The sequence below is a fragment of the Saccoglossus kowalevskii genome, chromosome 9 (genome assembly GCF_978046115.1).
Source record: "Saccoglossus kowalevskii chromosome 9, keSacKowa6.1, whole genome shotgun sequence".
Classification (NCBI taxonomy): Eukaryota; Metazoa; Hemichordata; class Enteropneusta; family Harrimaniidae; genus Saccoglossus; species Saccoglossus kowalevskii.
This window is the reverse complement of record NC_140649.1, coordinates 25,467,568-25,486,770: the sequence shown is the minus strand read 5'-3', so window position 1 is coordinate 25,486,770 and position 19,203 is coordinate 25,467,568. Positions and strand designations below refer to the sequence as shown.

At 38.1% G+C, this 19,203-nt stretch overlaps 1 protein-coding gene across 4 annotated transcripts in view; it reads right to left on the bottom strand.

Annotated features, from left to right (window-relative positions):
- LOC102808514 (uncharacterized) overlaps positions 1–15,368 on the bottom strand; it is a 30,483-nt gene extending 15,115 nt beyond the window's left edge. For all 4 annotated transcript variants that reach the window (XR_014930597.1, XM_085503793.1, XM_078005540.2 and 1 more), the window contains exons 1-8: positions 15,318–15,368; positions 11,582–11,729; positions 9,222–9,377; positions 7,970–8,083; positions 7,267–7,380; positions 4,271–4,420; positions 2,865–3,201; positions 2,674–2,756 (exon numbers count right to left, since the gene is read on the bottom strand). Coding sequence is in view for 3 of the 4 variants with exons in the window: in XM_085503793.1 (XP_085359919.1) it covers positions 2,674–2,756; positions 2,865–3,201; positions 4,271–4,420; positions 7,267–7,380; positions 7,970–8,083; positions 9,222–9,377; positions 11,582–11,729; positions 15,318–15,365 (1,150 nt within the window). In the remaining variant the exon portion in view is untranslated. The remainder of the gene's footprint in view (positions 1–2,673; positions 2,757–2,864; positions 3,202–4,270; positions 4,421–7,266; positions 7,381–7,969; positions 8,084–9,221; positions 9,378–11,581; positions 11,730–15,317) is intronic.
- Positions 15,369–19,203: the final 3,835 nt, after the last annotated feature.

Below are 19,203 nucleotides of genomic sequence, written 5' to 3'. Positions count from 1 at the left end.
AGTCCGGTTGATCGGCCACTCAATTTTATTATTACGTCATAACAACTTGCGAAGTATATGATTCATTTTTCATCTACCGTTTTGTTACCATGGAAAGCATTATATATTACCACTTATATAAACCAAATTTCCCCAGTGCCTGTATGTGTGGCCGATACGGTGATGGGACACAAACCAGACACTGTGCCAAGTATGACCACTACGATGATGCGACACAAACCAGACACTGTGCAAAGTATGACCACTACGATGATGCGACACAAACCAGACACTGTGCAAAGTATGACCACTACGATGATGTAACATAAACACAACACTGTGCAAAGTATGACCACTACGATGATGTAACATAAACACGACACTGTGCAAAGTATGACCACTACAATGATGCGACACAAACCAGACACTGTGCAAAGTATGACCACTATGATGATGCAACACAAACCAGACACTGTGCAGAGTATGACCACTATGATGATGCAACACAAACCAGACACTGTGCAGAGTATGACCACTACGATGATGCAACATAAACATGACACTGTGCAAAGTATGACCACTACGATGATGCAACATAAACATGACACTGTGCAAAGTATGACCACTGCGATGATGCGACACAAATCAGACACTGTGCAGAGTATGACCACTACGATGATGCGACACAAACCAGACACTGTGCAAAGTATGACCACTATGATGATGCAACACAAACCAGACACTGTGCAGAGTATGACCACTACGATGATGCAACATAAACATGACACTGTGCAAAGTATGACCACTGCGATGATGCGACACAAATCAGACACTGTGCAGAGTATGACCACTACGATGATGCGACACAAACCAGACACTGTGCAAAGTATGACCACTACGATGATGCAACATAAACATGACACTGTGCAAAGTATGACCACTAAGATGATGCGACACAAACCAGACACTGTGCAGAGTATGACCACTACGATGATGCGACACAAACCAGACACTGTGCAGAGTATGACCACTACGATGATGCGACACAAACCAGACACTGTGCAGAGTATGACCATTACGATGATGCGACACAAACCAGACACTGTGCAGAGTATGACCACTACGATGATGCGACACAAACCAGACACTGTGCAGAGTATGACCACTACGATGATGCGACATAAACACGACACTGTGCAAAGTATGACCACTGCAATGATGCGACACAAATCAGACACTGTGCAGAGTATGACCACTACGATGATGCGACACAAACCAGACACTGTGCAAAGTATGACCACTACGATGATGCGACATAAACACGACACTGTGCAAAGTATGACCACTAAGATGATGCGACACAAACCAGACACTGTGCAGAGTATGACCACTACGATGATGCGACACAAACCAGACACTGTGCAGAGTATGACCACTACGATGATGCGACACAAACCAGACACTGTGCAGAGTATGACCACTATGATGATGCGACACAAACCAGACACTGTGCAGAGTATGACCACTACGATGATGCGACACAAACCAGACACTGTGCAAAGTATGACCACTACGATGATGCAACACAAACCAGACACTGTGCAGAGTATGACCACTACGATGATGCGACACAAACCAGACACTGTGCAAAGTATGACCACTACGATGATGCGACACAAACCAGACACTGTGCAGAGTATGACCACTACGATGATGCGACATAAACACGACACTGTGCAAAGTATGACCACTGCGATGATGCGACACAAATCAGACACTGTGCAGAGTATGACCACTACGATGATGCGACACAAACCAGACACTGTGCAAAGTATGACCACTACGATGATGCGACATAAACACGACACTGTGCAAAGTATGACCACTAAGATGATGCGACACAAACCAGACACTGTGCAGAGTATGACCAATACGATGATGCGACACAAACCATACACTGTGCAGAGTATGACCACTACGATGATGCGACACAAACCAGACACTGTGCAGAGTATGACCACTACGATGATGCGACACAAACCAGACACTGTGCAGAGTATGACCACTACGATGATGCGACACAAACCAGACACTGTGCAAAGTATGACCACTAAGATGATGCGACACAAATCAGACACTGTGCAAAGTATGACCACTACGATGATGCGACACAAACCAGACACTGTGCAGATTATGACCACTACGATGATGCGACATAAACACGACACTGTGCAAAGTATGACCACTACGATGATGCGACACAAATCAGACACTGTGCAGAGTATGACCACTACGATGATGCGACACAAACCAGACACTGTGCAAAGTATGACCACTACGATGATGCGACATAAACACGACACTGTGCAAAGTATGACCACTACGATGATGCGACACAAACCAGACACTGTGCAGAGTATGACCACTACGATGATGCGAGACAAACCAGACACTGTGCAAAGTATGACCACTACGATGATGCGACATAAACACGACACTGTGCAAAGTATGACCACTACGATGATGCGACACAAACCAGACACTGTGCAGAGTATGACCACTACGATGATGCGACACAAGCCAGACACTGTGCAAAGTATGACCACTACGATGATGCGAGACAAACCAGACACTGTGCAGAGTATGACCACTATGATGATGCGAGACAAACCAGACACTGTGCAAAGTACTCACCGTCGTGATTAATCCCAGTTTCACAGAAATAGCGTTTTCCTTTGTAGCAATCATCATTGTCCCATCTATAACCGCTTCCTTTCCTGTAAAAAAAATGTACGATATTGTGACCGTTTTAGTTGTGTTTGTCACCGGTAGGCAGGTCTATTTCGAGCACATGTCTCAGTAAAATAAAGCGGGTTTGTTCTTACCACAATTGGACACACCGTTGAGCGGCCCATGGGGAGTTATCGTTAGGTTGACCGGGTGCCCAATTCTGATACCCAGTTAAGTCAGATCCATCCGCGACCCAGTCGTAGTAGGCCGGGTTGGCAGCGTTGCCTACAGAGTCACGAAGGCCTATCCATATATCGCCGAGGGTGGGGTGATTCATTTGTAGGTATTGTAGAATACAGTTCGCGGCCTCGGCATCCCGGATTTTGAATAACTTTAAACCGCTGTTTTCACATCCTTGTACTGCACCATCCCAATTGGAACCAGAGGGCGCTAATTCATACGTCACACATCTTATTGTAAGTATCGGGAAATCTGAAATAAATCGCATTTTCTCTATAATCTTAGTCCACTGCTCCCAGTACCTGACATGAAAGTTTCTATGACGATTTGATCTCACAAACTAATATGAGCATACAATATGTGTCTGTCCTTAAGCTTCCAGACCACACTTTTAAAACTATGTACGTTTGCATAAGTATTCTTTTTTTCTATATTATCAACTATGCATGGAACCCCCAGAGTTGTAGATATGTTGTTCTTTTTATGGAGTAAATTAAATATACACATCAAGAAGAAGTGTTCAAAAATAAATTACATAATTTACATGATTTGTCGAAGTTTAAATTAGTATTTTTTTCTACGATATTGACAACAACTGTTAATTTGTTGTTTTTGTATTTAAAAATATATTTTTATTGAGTGTAAAATGTGAAAAAAAACTGTATTTAAAGCGCTACAAACAATGTATTTTACACGCGTCGTATACGTCGCTATGAGTCCCATATCGAACAGGACGCGGCGCTTCAAATCTTTAGCTTTGAGTGAGATTGGCATACATAGACAAATTATTAATCAGCTCAAAAAAATATACCACTACTGGCAAGGTAGAACGCTGCGATAAAGACTCCCAATTTTCGATATTGTGAAATCCTTTCGTTTTTATGAAGTATTTTTACCAAGTAAAACCCTTATTAAAGTTATTGTTCATACATGAGTTTTTGAACACACTATATAGATTGCAATTTCATTCAGCTTCTTTCAGTCATAATTCAAGACAAATAAAATGCAATATTCTCGTGTAATCGGTAATTATGAAAATTATTTATAGTGCACAGGGAATTCCTGATATATATTTCTGAATTATCTTGTCAAAATCATATTTTTTCGAGGTTTTCCCTCACCAAAAAAACGAAAGAATTTCACAATGTCGAAAACGAAAAGTCTTTGTCGTAGTGTTGAAGTTGTTACAGGTTTTCTTCAGTGTATTACTCATAGTTGTAATAGTGTACTTCAACAGTTCACATAATCACGTGAGATAAATAACGTGCAATTCAAAAATACAATTACATTTATGTATATACGCATTGATTGAATTACATACTTTGTGTCTTGCATATCAAGTCGCATGCCATTTCGTCCAATTTCAGGTCATAGCCAGTGTTACACGAGCAATAACGTCCAGTGCCGTCATATGTTGGATGACAATTATGATCGCATCCACCATTATTAATGTCACACGACGGAGGGAGCACTGTGATAGGAGAAACAGTTAAAAGACGTATGTTAGTTTTGTAGTGAGCATCGTTAAACTCGAAAGTAGATAATTACTAGTATATACGACGCGCAAAACTTTCCTACCTACGTATAAAAAAGCAATAGGTCACACAACAGGTCAAAGACATCGAATAGTTTCACTTATTACATCACGCACTTATTTGTCACCTGACTCACAGTTCTCTGGGCCGGCGGCGGACGAGGCTAGATGTGGCACAGTTTTTAGCCGATTTTCGAATTTGATCGGGTAAACGACATTTTCTAGACATTCGTACTATGATATAACATTTGGTGTCTTTAAATTGGGGTCGTCTTTGTTGTACTTTAATAGTACAATGTTCAATTATTCAATCTTAAAATTATTTTTTGAAATCACGCGTGCCACCATAGTTACTCTTCATAAAAATTTGCTAAAAAAACATGACTCAAATCGCTGATTTTTTCATTTAATCATTACATGATATGGCTTTTATGACATGAGATTTAACGGAAGAACATCGACGCCATGGACCACCATTGTCTTGCGTTGTTGTTGTAAGAGAGTTCCATGTAAATTTAAAATCAACAAGTCATTGTGAATTACATAGTAACTGTTTACTTTCAGACTTTTAGTGACTGTGTCAATCAGCCGAGGCATGCCCGAGGAACATGCGGGACACAAGTGGGCGACAATTATGGCCATCTGTCGGCCAAATTTCACCAAAAGGCAAAACAAATTGACGTGCTTTAGTATACGAATATATTTTGTCTTTGTACCCACTTTTATTAATTGAATATAAAATGATCAAAAGAAATATATCTTGTAACAGTATTGCATTAGTGCCGTAAATAATTAGTGTGAATTGATATAATGTGCACATGAAATGCATGTCAGGAATGCGGCTACTATACGCATTGTATCAAACAGTATGGCGACCAGTTAGATGATAATGAATTGAATCCAATCAGGAAAAACAAATTACACACTACAGTGAACATCGATGACGTTCATTGTATGGACCAAATTGGAATTAAATCAGTTAATATTGTGTGATATATATGTGAAGTTTAAACTTGATTTGTCCAGATATGTCGGTGACGTGGATCGGACACTGCAATCTTTAAAACATAAAGGCCGCCTATTTAGCTTGATATGAAAAATAAAATGACGTGCATGAATGTCCCATTGTGTTTAATGTGTTTACCTTATTTAACCTAAATCCGTTCATACATGACTGAGATTTGGTTCGGGAATTTTGAAAATGTTTGATTTTATTGTATTTCTGGCCTTAAAATGGTTGCCATTCGGCCATCTTGAAACAAATGCATGAAGATAAGACAAATGTATGTGTGAAGTTTTAGCTTGATTGGTCCAAGCATGTGTGAGATATTGCTGAAAAAGGACGGACAAACACACGGACGCACGGATGTCAACCCATAAGTATACATTTCCGCCCGACAGAGAACTATCCACACATGCTATGCCATTACTCGTGATCATCTATATAGTACTGGTGTACAGAATTTCCACTTAATCGAACGATACATGATTAGTGAGGAAACGCATAGAAATGACTGAAAACAAAATGGCCACCGTGACTAATCGGTATTTTGTTACAATATTTAAAAATATGATGCGCACCTGTAACCATCATAAAAAGTGTGAATGAAATAATCCCAGTTCCATTTTAACAATGACAAATTATTAAATTTGATGACATAGTCCGGTGTCAGTCAGCCATATTTGACCAGATGACAAAGATAATGTGAGCGTATGATATGAGTCACCATACATTGTCCTTATATGAAGTTTGAATGGTCGTGCAATACGTTTGTTTACAACACAATTTTAAATAGCTGCATTGCTCATATGTTTATAAAATATGTATGCACTTTGCTTCAGAATCATCCGAAAGAAACGAGAATTCCGTAAAAAATACGTGTTCTCATGGTCCTCTTTTTTTAGCTTCATGGTAACATTAACGCGGATATATAATTGGTTCGAGTCCTTGTTTCATCGTCCGAATCGCACGGTCCCGTGTCTTCGACCTATATGCCTCTAGAAGATACTGCGCGCGATCGCATAGGCTAATTGCGTATCTTAAGTAGTGAGATATGATTGGGCGCGCCTCGAAACAAGGAGCCCAATCAGCTTGGACGTGCTAAATTATGAAACAAAATTCCACTCCCTGTTTTTGTCGCCATGAAGACATCCTTCCCACACAAAACTGCGTCGATTGCCTGTACCCGATGAGGCTTGAAGGCACCAACACCAACAACTTCGCAATTTTATCATCACAAATATCACGATTCATGGGCGCCGCCATTTTGTTTAAAATGAAACGCCAAAGAGGGATTTGCAACACGCAAACTGATTGGACAATGATTAGCCTCAATTGACTTGGGGCACTGTTAGAATACGCATATTTGATGGTCGTTTTGCCAAAATCTGTTTACAGGCTTGGCCGAATAAATTTAGACCTTGGCTAACGAAGATGCCTTGTTTGGGCTGAATTATTAATGAGCTGACAAGAGCCAGATAAAACAAAATCACACAGGGTAACACTTGGATTTTGTAAGTCAACGCAAACAACATATCGTCTGCATCTGAAGGTTCTATCAACACATAAACCCGCATGAATAATTCAAATGTATTCACTTGTATATAACATTGCGTGCCTTCTAAGGGATTCTGATTGGCTGACATTCACACTACAAAGGTCGTACACATTAAGATTTGTGGAATGCGAAAACACATTAAAGTATATTGTAGTAACATAGTAATATTACACTGATAACACCATCATGATAAATTTAGATAGTGTATTGGAGATTGGCACATACCTGTTTGACAGATGTCCCCTGTGTATCCTTCTGGACACGTACAAGTGTAGTCGTTGATTCCATCTTCACATACACCACCATTGAGACACGGATTAGGATCACAGTCGTCAATATCTAACAATAAAATAAAAATATTTACTGGTGTGTAAATGTTTCAACAATCCATTCCTTCTCAGGCGGCAAAGATTATGTTGACACAACAAAAATGTGAGAGGAGGTGTTGAGACTATGTCTTTCCCCTCTTCTTCATAATTTTCGATGTGCATATACGTATACCTGAAGGGGTAAATGTACTTGAAATTGTCTGTTATCATATAATGGCTTTGTTATAAACGAATATTTTGAAAGTGGGACAGTTTACGCGGAAACCCATTTTCACGGTAAAAAGGTCTCGTATCTCAAAATTTCGTTCGGTTACATATAGTGAGCAAATCACTTAAAATTTCTTATGAATGAGTCTACCGAGCGCCCTCGCATGACTACTCCCAGAAATCTCGTTCTGCAACTGCGAGGGCGCCGGACCTATATATTATTCATTCGGGGCCCAAGTTATGAACAGCAGCTTAAAATAAAATCACATTGTAAACTTCATTCAATGAGTATCTATCTTGATAGTAACCAACTACTTTAAGATACAGCAGAGGCATAATGATCATAAACTTTGCTTTCAATTTAGATAGTAATATTGGAGATTGGCACATACTTGTTTGACAGATGTCCCCTGTGTATCCTTCTGGACACGTGCAAGTATAGATGTTTATTCCATCTTCACATACACCACTATTGAGACACGGATTGGGATCACAGTCGTCAATATCTAACAATAAAATACAAATATTTACTGATGTGTAAATGTTTCAACAATCCATTTCTTCTCAGACGGCAAAGATTATATTGACACAACAAAAAAAGCGAGAAGGTGTTGAGACTGTGTCTTTCAGGAAATATTATTGTGAATAGTCGCAATCAAAATATCGACCACACCCCTAAAAACAATTTTGGTAAAATATAAAGTGGACGCGCACACGCTAGTCAAAATCGAACTCATTCAGGTCACATTAAAGAGTACTATTATAAAATAAATTCTATTAATTTACCGATTTACCGATTTGACTACTATTGTGTGGGGGCCATCTTCTTGAATACTAGTATGACCCGATTCCATCTTTTATAGATTCGAGTCGTATTCAAGATGGCGGCCCTATATAGTGAATATCGGTAAATAAAATGCATTTGATTTATTATCCATGTTTAAAACGTAAAGACTTATACGTACGTAATGAAATATCAGTATTTTAGTTCGTCATGCAATCGTCATGGTTCGAGAGAATGAAACATAGCGAGGGTCAAAAAACAAGATTTGCTGTGACGTAAAGCATTACGTTTATTACGGTACACATTTACTCTGTGTGTGTGTGGGGGGGGGGTATCTTCGTTCAACGTAATTGCAATATTTTTTTGTTCGTACAACCTAAATTGAAAAAAATAAATTCCGTAATTCTGTAATCACAGGCTAGACGTACAACGTAATCAATCAAATATTTTTTTCGTACACTGTAAAAATGTGTCATTTTTCTCGGTACTTACAAGAATATACATCCAAATAAAAAAGTCGTGAAGAATAATCCAGGGAAATTACATTTTCGAAACTGTAAAACGACTAGATGACACAATTCACTGCAAAATTCAATTTTCACTGTAAACTGTAAAAACGTCTTTTTTTCTTTGTAAATAAATTGTAAAAAGCTCTTTTTATTTCCCGTAAAACTGTACCAGCTACCCCCTTGCCCCCCTTCTTCTGTGATACTTGATTTACTTTCTATGTAAATGTTACTACTCTCTACTACGAGTTTACAATTATTTATCAAGTCTTGTAGTCGGTCATTTACGACTAAAGTTTAAGTCCCACAATTATTGCGTCACTAATAGCACAATACCACGACTCTTGCAATTACCTGTCTCGCACCGAATACCCTCGTACCCACTGACACATGCGCAGGTAAAACTCTGCGAATTGCCGGTACATGTACCGCCGTTAAGACACTCGTTACATATCTCTGGCACTACAGTCGTGTTGGGTTTTGTTGTAGTTGATATACGAATGCGACTTCCTGTGAAGAAAACAGAGTACGTTATAATTACATACTTATTTTTTAATTTAAAGCGGGAGGGTCGTCAACTGCGCACGCGCAGGAATTGAGTCTCAAGTGATGATAACAACACACGCTAAGAACGCAAAGGCTCATGGGTAGACGCTTGTTTGTAAACAATGGCACACTATGGCCACCTGACTATATATAGGTAGTTAAAAATATTCGTGTATTTTGGCAGTAGCGCATTCAATCTTCAATCAAATATTTAAGAATTTAATGTGATCAAACACAACTGTGGATTGCTATTCACCGTAAATAAAACATAAAACTGTGAATTAATAGTACGTACCAGCAATTAAATACGTAAGCACTTCAAATTGAAAGTACATACCATGAGTAAATATTATGCATGTACTTTGAATTGATACAACGTACCGTAATTAATAATTGGCCTAACCTCTTTAAATAAAGTGTTAACTAAATAAATAAATTCATCACACACGTACTCGGAATTAATAGTATGTAGCAGAATTCAATGCGCATTCATTGTGAATTAATAGTACGTACCAGTAATTTAATACGTAAGCACTTCAAATTGAAAGTACGTACCATGAGTAAATAATATGCATGTACTTTGAATTGATACAACATACCATACATAATTCAATACACATGCACTCTGAATTAATAGTACGTACCAGTAAATCAATACGTAAGCACTTCAAATTGAAAGTATGTACCATGAAAAAATAGTATGCAAGTAATTTGAATTGATACAACGTACCAGAATTCAATACACATGCACTCTGAATTAATAGTACGTACCAGAATTCAATGCGCATTCATTGTGAATTAATAGTACGTACCATTAATTCAATACGTGAACACTTCAAATCGAAAGTACATACCATGAGTAAATAATATACATGTACTTTGAATTGATACAACGTACTAGAATTCAATACACATTTCACTGTGAAATATTAGTACGTACCAATAATTCAATACGCATGTACTCTGAATTCATGTACGTTCCAGCATAGATCTTAGACAACTTGAACATGCAACTAATGTTTAATACATTGAAATGAATAAAATCCAACTCCCTGTGTGAAATCCCTCCCATCAGCGGTAACACAATGGCACAATTAAAACAGTAGAGAGAATAATGGCATAGTAAATAATAGCATGGACAATAATAGTGCAGTAGAAATACCCTGGGCGGTAAAAATAGCTACCTCAGCTGTCTTGTGGCAAGACATGATCAAATAAAAGTAAAGAATGTGTTTCTTTTAGCAATCATTGTGTAGTAGGAAATATCTGTATATTTGTAAACACGTTTAACATACTTTTTTCAAGGCTACAGAAACAGGCCCGATCTCCGATTTCGAGTGCCGAAACCTATCTCTGGAGTGTATCTAAATTCCCACTTTGTTTTGTTTTACATTTTGTTATTATTCATAAACAAAAAAAAACAGAACCTAAGGAAATAAATACAGAAATAAACAGCGTAAATTTTGTAAGCGCAATTAAAACTGTCTTCAGATGCATCGACAGGATTAACTGCATCCGGGAACTTTAAACCAAGCGACACAAATGAAGTTGAATATCGTTTTCTTCAGCATGTACGAGTCGAATGTCGCTGTTAATAAAGACTGTATTCAAACCAAACAGACACCCAAGCAGGCATAAACAGTAATAACTAATAACTATAAAGTGTATTTCCGAGATGAAATATTGCTATATCTTGGATGCACCAAACAAACACGAAATCATCCACAGTTGCGCAGTTTGTGTACTGTGTACAAATATGCACTTAGTAGTTTTACCAAGTACCTGAAGTATTATATGACTCCGCGACTTGCGTCCGGGTAACAACGGAATTTACCACTCGGCTCCGTAAACGTCATTTATCTCGCAGCAAATTCCTTGTGCTGAAACCGTAAATCTTTTTATTTATGGAGCACAACGATAGAGCTCTGTGGTCAAAGTTTCATTCAAAACATACCTGCGCATCAGATTCATCAGAACGTGGTTGTCTTCCACATTGCACCAGCAAACACATCAGACGGCAGTGCCGGTTGCACCGGGGAAGGGGGTTATCGCGTCCCCCCGGAAAAAATGCGCGACCACTTGCGCCTATGGAATGGTGGGCAGACCCCCTCCCCCTCCCCATGCAAAATTTAGTGCCGCCGCCTCTGGACGGCACTATCAGGTCTTACCTATTTGCTTATAAGCTGACGCTTCTGTTTCCTCGCTAGCAGTTGTACCAATAGCTCCTCCCAACGTCCCTAAAGCTGCTGTCACCGCCAATGATGACATCACCATGGCAACAACTTTTACTTTGCTAGTCCCCGCACTCACTGGAGGCTGTTGAAATTCAATGTATGCACGGTTATATATACATTTCCTATTTTATTTTGGTTTACTTAGTTAACGTTACGATTCAATGTGGATAATTGCCGCGTCGGTTAGGCATTTAAACAAATTGCAGGACAATATAGTACTACAACTTTTAAAATATTTTATGTCACGTCAAAGATTGGAGTTGATTGATGCTCTGAGCTGGATTTTGCCATTTATTGGCATGATGTGATGATCGTTGCTAGGGATATTCGACATTCCACCATGTTGTTCTTAAAATACCGGCGCTCGCAGTTGCCAAGTGCGCGGGAATTAATAAATGGTGCGATATAACCCTTCTGTATATTTACCATGTGTGTTGAATTGTTTTTATTTATAGCCCCAAATTCCCCTGTACTTCAAAATCCACCCACTTTTCCATTGCGGACATAACATCGTAACGCTGAGCCCAGCGTTGGCCATTTGTTTGTTGGCGATTCAATTTTGTGTCTACCTGTATGCATTTTTTGCGTATGCCGTCTTTGCGTATTCCTCTGTAATTTGTTTTAGCTGGGCCGATTTCGTTCAAACTTGGCAGGCATGTCACACCTTCACCTCAGTTGGGTGGTGAAATCTGAAAAAAAACCCATTGCCATGGCAACAGCCAAAACAAATGATTTTTGATATCTTTTTTCATTGCCGAGAAATTTGGCTCTGAATTTGGTGTAATTTATTGTCAGGAACGTTTTTTTTTTTAACTTTTCTGTGATTTGGGGGACTGGGCCAATATTGGTCTAACTTAACAAGTTTGAAAAAATAGTTCCGTCCTACTCTTGCCATGACAACAGCTAAGAACTTAAGGCAAATGATGATGCGCATTTTTTTTCATTTCTTTCCAAATTTCCGTGTGGCAATAAAATACAGTTAGAGACCGGGAATCTCAATTAAAGTAATCCGGGAATAGACTGCAATAAATATATTTACAAACATATATTACGTTGTTAGTAAATAAATATAAACTTACTTCGTATTTCCATATTGCTGAATTCTATCTAAATCCACGATCGACTGTTGTCAATTCCGGCTTGAAATATTTCTTTCAAGTTCTCTTTATATCTCAGAAAACTAAAATAATTCTATCGGTTGTTTTATATTATATTCAGATTATTTTATAAACATCTCCCGGGATAATTTCAAGAGAGCTATTTGAAGACCCGGTGAACGAACTTGAAACATTAGACCACAAAACACATGACGGCAGTGACAGGAACATTTCATGGGGTAGAATATCAATGTAGTGTAATAGACGCGGCCCGTGAATAATACTAGTATTACAAGGTTATAGGGCGGTAGTCGTCGCGCTGCGCATGTGCGACATTTTTGTTGATAAACATTGATTTTCCCATAATCCAATGCGCTCTTCTAATCATTGAAATCACATGTATGAGGTTTGACCTGGGTGCGACTTGCACTAATTACCGCCGGTGACTTCGATACCTTCCAATCACCTAACAATACCTAATTAAAGCTTGGTAACGCCTCAGTTTGTACTCGTTGATCTGCGCAACAGTCAAAGTCGCCATCTTTGTTTATATGCGCCCTACATATCTCGCGCTAGCATGCATGTCTATGACGTTGACGCGGAATATTGTGACGTCCACCCGGAATATTGTGACGTTTACCGTGCCGTATCCGCAGTGATCACGATATTCATATATTTGCCTTGGTCACCAGTATGATAAATATATATATTTCATAGATACCGGCGACCATTTGCGTCTGAGGTCAGCTGCTTTACAAGGTAACGAACTCACGTGCCATGCCATGCGGGAGAACGCGCTGAGAAATAACTGATGTTATTATACATCAAGTTCAAGGTGTTATAGACGCGTTTGAATGCTTTCCTTATTTGAAAATGTACGGTAACTTTTACGTCACATTCGAACCGGCAATCTCCCAGGCAGAGTTCTATTTCTACGAATATATCTCTGCCACCACGCGATCTTATGCTGGTTGCTGATTGGTCGATGCTTGTATGTAGATTCTGGCTGTTTTCGGAGTGAGAGACTCATTTTTTTATTTTCCGTAACACAAACGGTGTGATAGTAGGACGGTTTACCTGCCAATACCGCTAAGTGATTTCATTTCTTTATATGTCTTCGATTGGCAATCGACAGGACGGTCAGTTTGATGAACCGAGTAACACCTTAGTAACCGTTATACCGCGATGAAATTATTTTCTTTTGTAAATTATAACTATTTCACCCTTGACAGTGCATTTACAGAAAAAAAAAATTATCAGCTATCATAAAATATTTTAAAACTTGTTTTTCAGTAGGAATAAATCAGCACGAGAGCCCTCTAATAACAAAAATACGCGAATAATACGCGTAGTAAAAGTCTTGTGGTGTTTCACCACAAAATGGCGGTGTGTGATGGCAGAGATACTTTCGGTGATCTAACCGCAAGGAACTCTGGGAAGGAGAATAATTAGATCAGATGCTATAGCGCGTGACGGAAATTCCGTCACTTAACGCAAACATACGCAACAGCGCAAGACGTTTTTCGTTTTAATTTTGGGTTGTTCTTTCTCATTTAATGACTTCTACAATCAGAAAAAGAATGTAAAATAATTATATAATCACGAGGATACCGTAAATTATCCACTACGACAGTACGGCAACGCATGGAACTCCGCAACGCGTCGGTCTACATGATCGCCGTAACTTTCTTCGTTCACATTTTGCTGTATTCTCGTAATAACTTCATATTATAGAGACCTATAAATCAAAGTCGCGAGGCAGCGCGTTCGAATTTCAGGTTAACAAATAATATGAGGTTATTACGTGGATACCTCAAAGTATGTGCACGAAGACAGTACAGCTGGACAGCGCGTCGATCGATGTGACGGCGTACTGTCTGGTGGCAGCCATGTTTGTTTTTATTATTAGAGGACGCTTACGCGCGTAATCAACCCGTATTTGGAATTCGCATTTCCTTATATGGTAGGATGAAAATACCCCGTAAAATAACGCACAATTACGGCAAAATTACATATCGAAACTTATGAATATATATCCGTTGTTATAAGCACATACAGAGACTGCTTTAAATAAAGATCATTAAACCGAAATAGTCAAAGAAATTTACTACAGATTTTCTGTTTCCACTATTAAGAAATTCATTTGTTTTCATGCATACAAATCTGTATTTTTTCCCAGGTGAAATCATTTACTAAAAACACTTGCTACATAGTTCTATATTGATATCATCATCCTAGAATTTGGGAAATTTATCTTCCTCTGATCGAGATTGTAATGTAGCAATTAATAAGAAACCACTAAAAGCAGACGAATCAGAAAAAGTTGCTTGGTGTTATTCGAGTTGTGAACATAAATCTCCGTTGGAAGGACCACATTAAGAAAATTTGTAGGAAAGTTTGCGCTAAACTTGCACATTTTTGACGTAATTAATATTTACCAATTTCTACCAGAATACGTTACATATTACAACTAACATATTACCTAACTATAACATTATTAGGTAATATTAAATAGCATAATTAAACAAATCTGATTTTGATTTAAGGTGAGACAGGACATTTAAACTCTTTACCTCAGATGAAACCGGAGTTACCTCGCTGCTTGGGCGTATGCGGTTCATGGTTCCCGTGCAAAACTCAGTTTAGCTCTGTGAGTAATCAACACTGTCGATGACACCGCTGTGACTGCAACTGTTATATAGGGATTATTTTGACGTACCAGTGCATTATCTGCAATTGCTTAAAGCCTAAAAGTATTAAAAGTAGTTGTGTGAACTGGCGGAGAAAATAAAATTACTAAGAAGTCATAATCCAACCTCAGAGCATGAATTACTAATATGTAAAAACAGAGCATGGAGGCAAGTATTCGAAGTGGTATTGTATCAACATATTGTATTCGTTTATCCCCGAAACGTCGACTAATTTCACAGCTCACGCTCATTGCCCGCGGAGAATTGGATTTGTTTACTGACAACGGGCTAACAAAGTTCAATTTGAAATAACTTTTTTTTTAATTGTACATCAGGTACTGATATAGGATACAAGCCTTCAAGTTATCGCACGTTGTGTATCTTTTTCAAAAGATAGCAGTACGTATAGCTTTCAATGCCGCATCACACTTCTCAGTTAATACAACAAACATGAGTGCAATTATATAACTTGGTATTTAGAATCAATAGAATCATATATCTTTGTAATCCGTCACTAAAATAACCGAAACCGCTAAATATATTACCATGAACCACAGTCTCTTTATCACAGAAGGACTGTGCATAAACAAAACAAAATCATTCACTGTTGAACATTCGATCAATGCACCCACCCCAATTTGCTCATCCGCTGAATTCCGCCAAATAACACAAAATGTTACAAACGTACAGAAAATGTGATATGTTCAAGGATAGGTGACAGCAGAAAAAGTCGCCCAAAGCAGAGATTTACTTACCGCGTAGGCCATTTACACAGTGCTATTATTTCTTGTGCCATTTTTTTTTACCTGTACTATTTTTACAGCGCGCCAGGTTCGGCTACAACATGAACGAAATGTCCATTTTAATAACCTCAGAAACCTAAACAATTCAGTCTTCGAATACATCAAAACTAAAACACTTTACATTGAAATATTTACTCAGTATTGTGAATGAATGTGTGCACCGTGGAGCTTGCTGACTTGGCAGTGAATGGTTGTTTGTCCTGCGGCATTGCCAATAAAATACAAATCCTTCGTTACTGTTTATGTGTGCGTTTGTTCTTTGAATACAAAAGAAGCCTTTGAAACGCGTACAGAAGATAGATGTAATACCACTCTCCCTTGCAGAGTCTTCGTGGCCTAGCCACAGAGAACGCACTAGTGGGACGTTCCCTAGCGACTACCTAACTTAGTGATAAAAGACCCATAGTCTCTGCGACGAAGAATGATGCGGTACATATATATTTGTAGTGCACCTGGTCGGTGATTTAAATTATACATTGTTTGTTTAAAATCGTATATACTGAATTTAGAGTTTCTTATTTGTAGTTCCCACAACCTTATTCAAGCAACCTCAGATAACTAATATAACAGACTAGCAATGCTTATTCTTTAAGGTGTTAATCTCCTTAGCAACGGTTCTTTTAATTGTTCGAGCCAAAATGTTACAGCATTTCTGTTAGTCTGGAATCCAGACATTCCGAGTACGCTCAAGAATGGCCTAGTCGCTGATTGGGACTTTTGGCATAGTGAAACAACGCGTTTTTTGTCAATTCGTTATTCCAACTTGACAACGTATGAGTGAATCATATCGCCGTTGTCATTATCGCCGTTGATGGCATACTTTTAATATGAGGTTAACATTATAGAAAGGAAGATGAAGCAACAGGTTTTCTGATATATATGAAACTTTCTTTTGACAAGATTGAAATATTCAAAATTGTACTCGTTTTACTGGCCGACAACTGTTCACAAAAGAAACACGATATGTTCTTTGAGTAACCATGTCAAGTTGTCATACCGACAACATGCAGCCTCCAGGTGATGGTAATTAGAATTCTATTGTACAGACAAAAAGTGCATAAATACATTAATGGGATAATACTACCCTGTGAAATGGACATTATGACATTCTAATGGCTGAACGATTATGACTAGTGGGTGTTTCGTTTGAACAATTTTGAAATATAAGTTTACGCACGGATAATGTTGTTGTTTGAGGCACGATTCTTTAGTAACCGTGCTTGAGGGTATGATTTCATGTTTATTGTAATATTGTAAGGTGGTATTATTTTTTTGTTCATACCAACAATTGGTAAAAAACAGGCCAATGCGTGGTGACCTCAAAACATCGGTCTTTTTATTTGTACCAGTTGCGTATTACACGGTGCTTGCAAGCAGATACTGTTGACATCTTGGCTGACTATCATTAAAACGCCAACGCCTTTAAGGTAGCGGGACTATTATTTGCATACTTGTTTTCATCTTCTAATTGTGACTAAATGACTACAAATAGACCCGGGAAAGTATATATTTTTAGAATCGCCAGACTTCAAGCTTTTCACAAGTGTATTTTGCATGCCCGCATCTGCATTCTACGACGCGTTACTCAATCAAAGGTGAAAAATTACTTATTCTGTAAAAAAAAAAAATTACGCATTTATGCTGGCGATAAGAAGTATTTTTTTCACTTTTCCTAGTTGTTCAATAGTCTGGTAAATTGAATGTGTCTGGTTAGTTTTATTCAAGCAACGCGTTTTAAAAAATAGTGTCCTGAATTTCAATTACTGTTTTAGTCGCATTGCCCCCAACTCAAACCACAACTCGTTGGTAAATAATAGATGAAATAGTTTGTCTGGACACATTCAAGTTCCTCTCATTGTCACCTTAAAGCTGTGAAAATTTGGTGTTAATCCGACGACAATAAGTATACGTTATTTTTTGTTAAAGACCTTGTATTTTGAAAAACATAAACTCCTAGAAAACGTCCATGAAGTAACAGCAAAGATTTTCAAGCTTGTTTATCGGCACAATCAATTTGTTTTCCCATCAAGGTCTGTTTTACCATGTGTAGGGACATCCAAATGTGTAAGGCTATTGGAAACCAAAAAAAAAAGGAATGGGATAGCTATAATTGGATAAATTCAGCATATGAAAACACCAAAATCAATGATTTTTTTCAGTGGCTGTGTGACCTTGTGTCTGACACATTCATATGCGAATGACTAATCTGTGAAACAAACAGGGGCGGAGACAAACCACTCAAATGTTTGGAAACACTCATTGTGTGTCAGATAGCTACTGATAACACATCCTAACATTGCTTTGTCTTGAGTTTATCTTTGAAACTTATAGGCACACAGATTAAACCTGTGTTGTTGATTTTGGAAAACACTACTGAGGCTGCCTTGCTTCCCTTCAGAAAATCTACATTTTAACCAACTTACATGACATTCTATGTTATATTGACTTTATCATATGAAAGTTTATGGTGCATTTCATCAATTAATAAATAAATTTGAAAATCTTAATTTTCAACACAAATAATAGTCTCGCTACCTTAAACCACAAATCAACTATATAGTTTTATCTCAATAAGGCAAAATCATGGTAATCGCCGTATTAACGGCGATTTTTTATGCAAATCACTCAGGACGCTCTATGATGACTTGCATTCACAAATTACGATCACTGTGCGTCAGTTTTTAGCCTTTAGTAGCTACGAAACTGATACACGAATTAAACACGATATAGAAATCGTACGCGTGACCCAACAATACTAAATTGCTCTTCCCAACAACTCAAAACAAACGCAAAGGGTTACACTCGATATCATATATTCACTCAGGAGTTTATCCTCTATACACAGAATAAAACCAGCGATCTGAAATACAAAGTATTGCAAACATGTTATGATTTCATATAATATAAATATAGTACTTGGATTTATTCCAACGATCAATTTATGACGTGTTAGAAACATTCCCGTA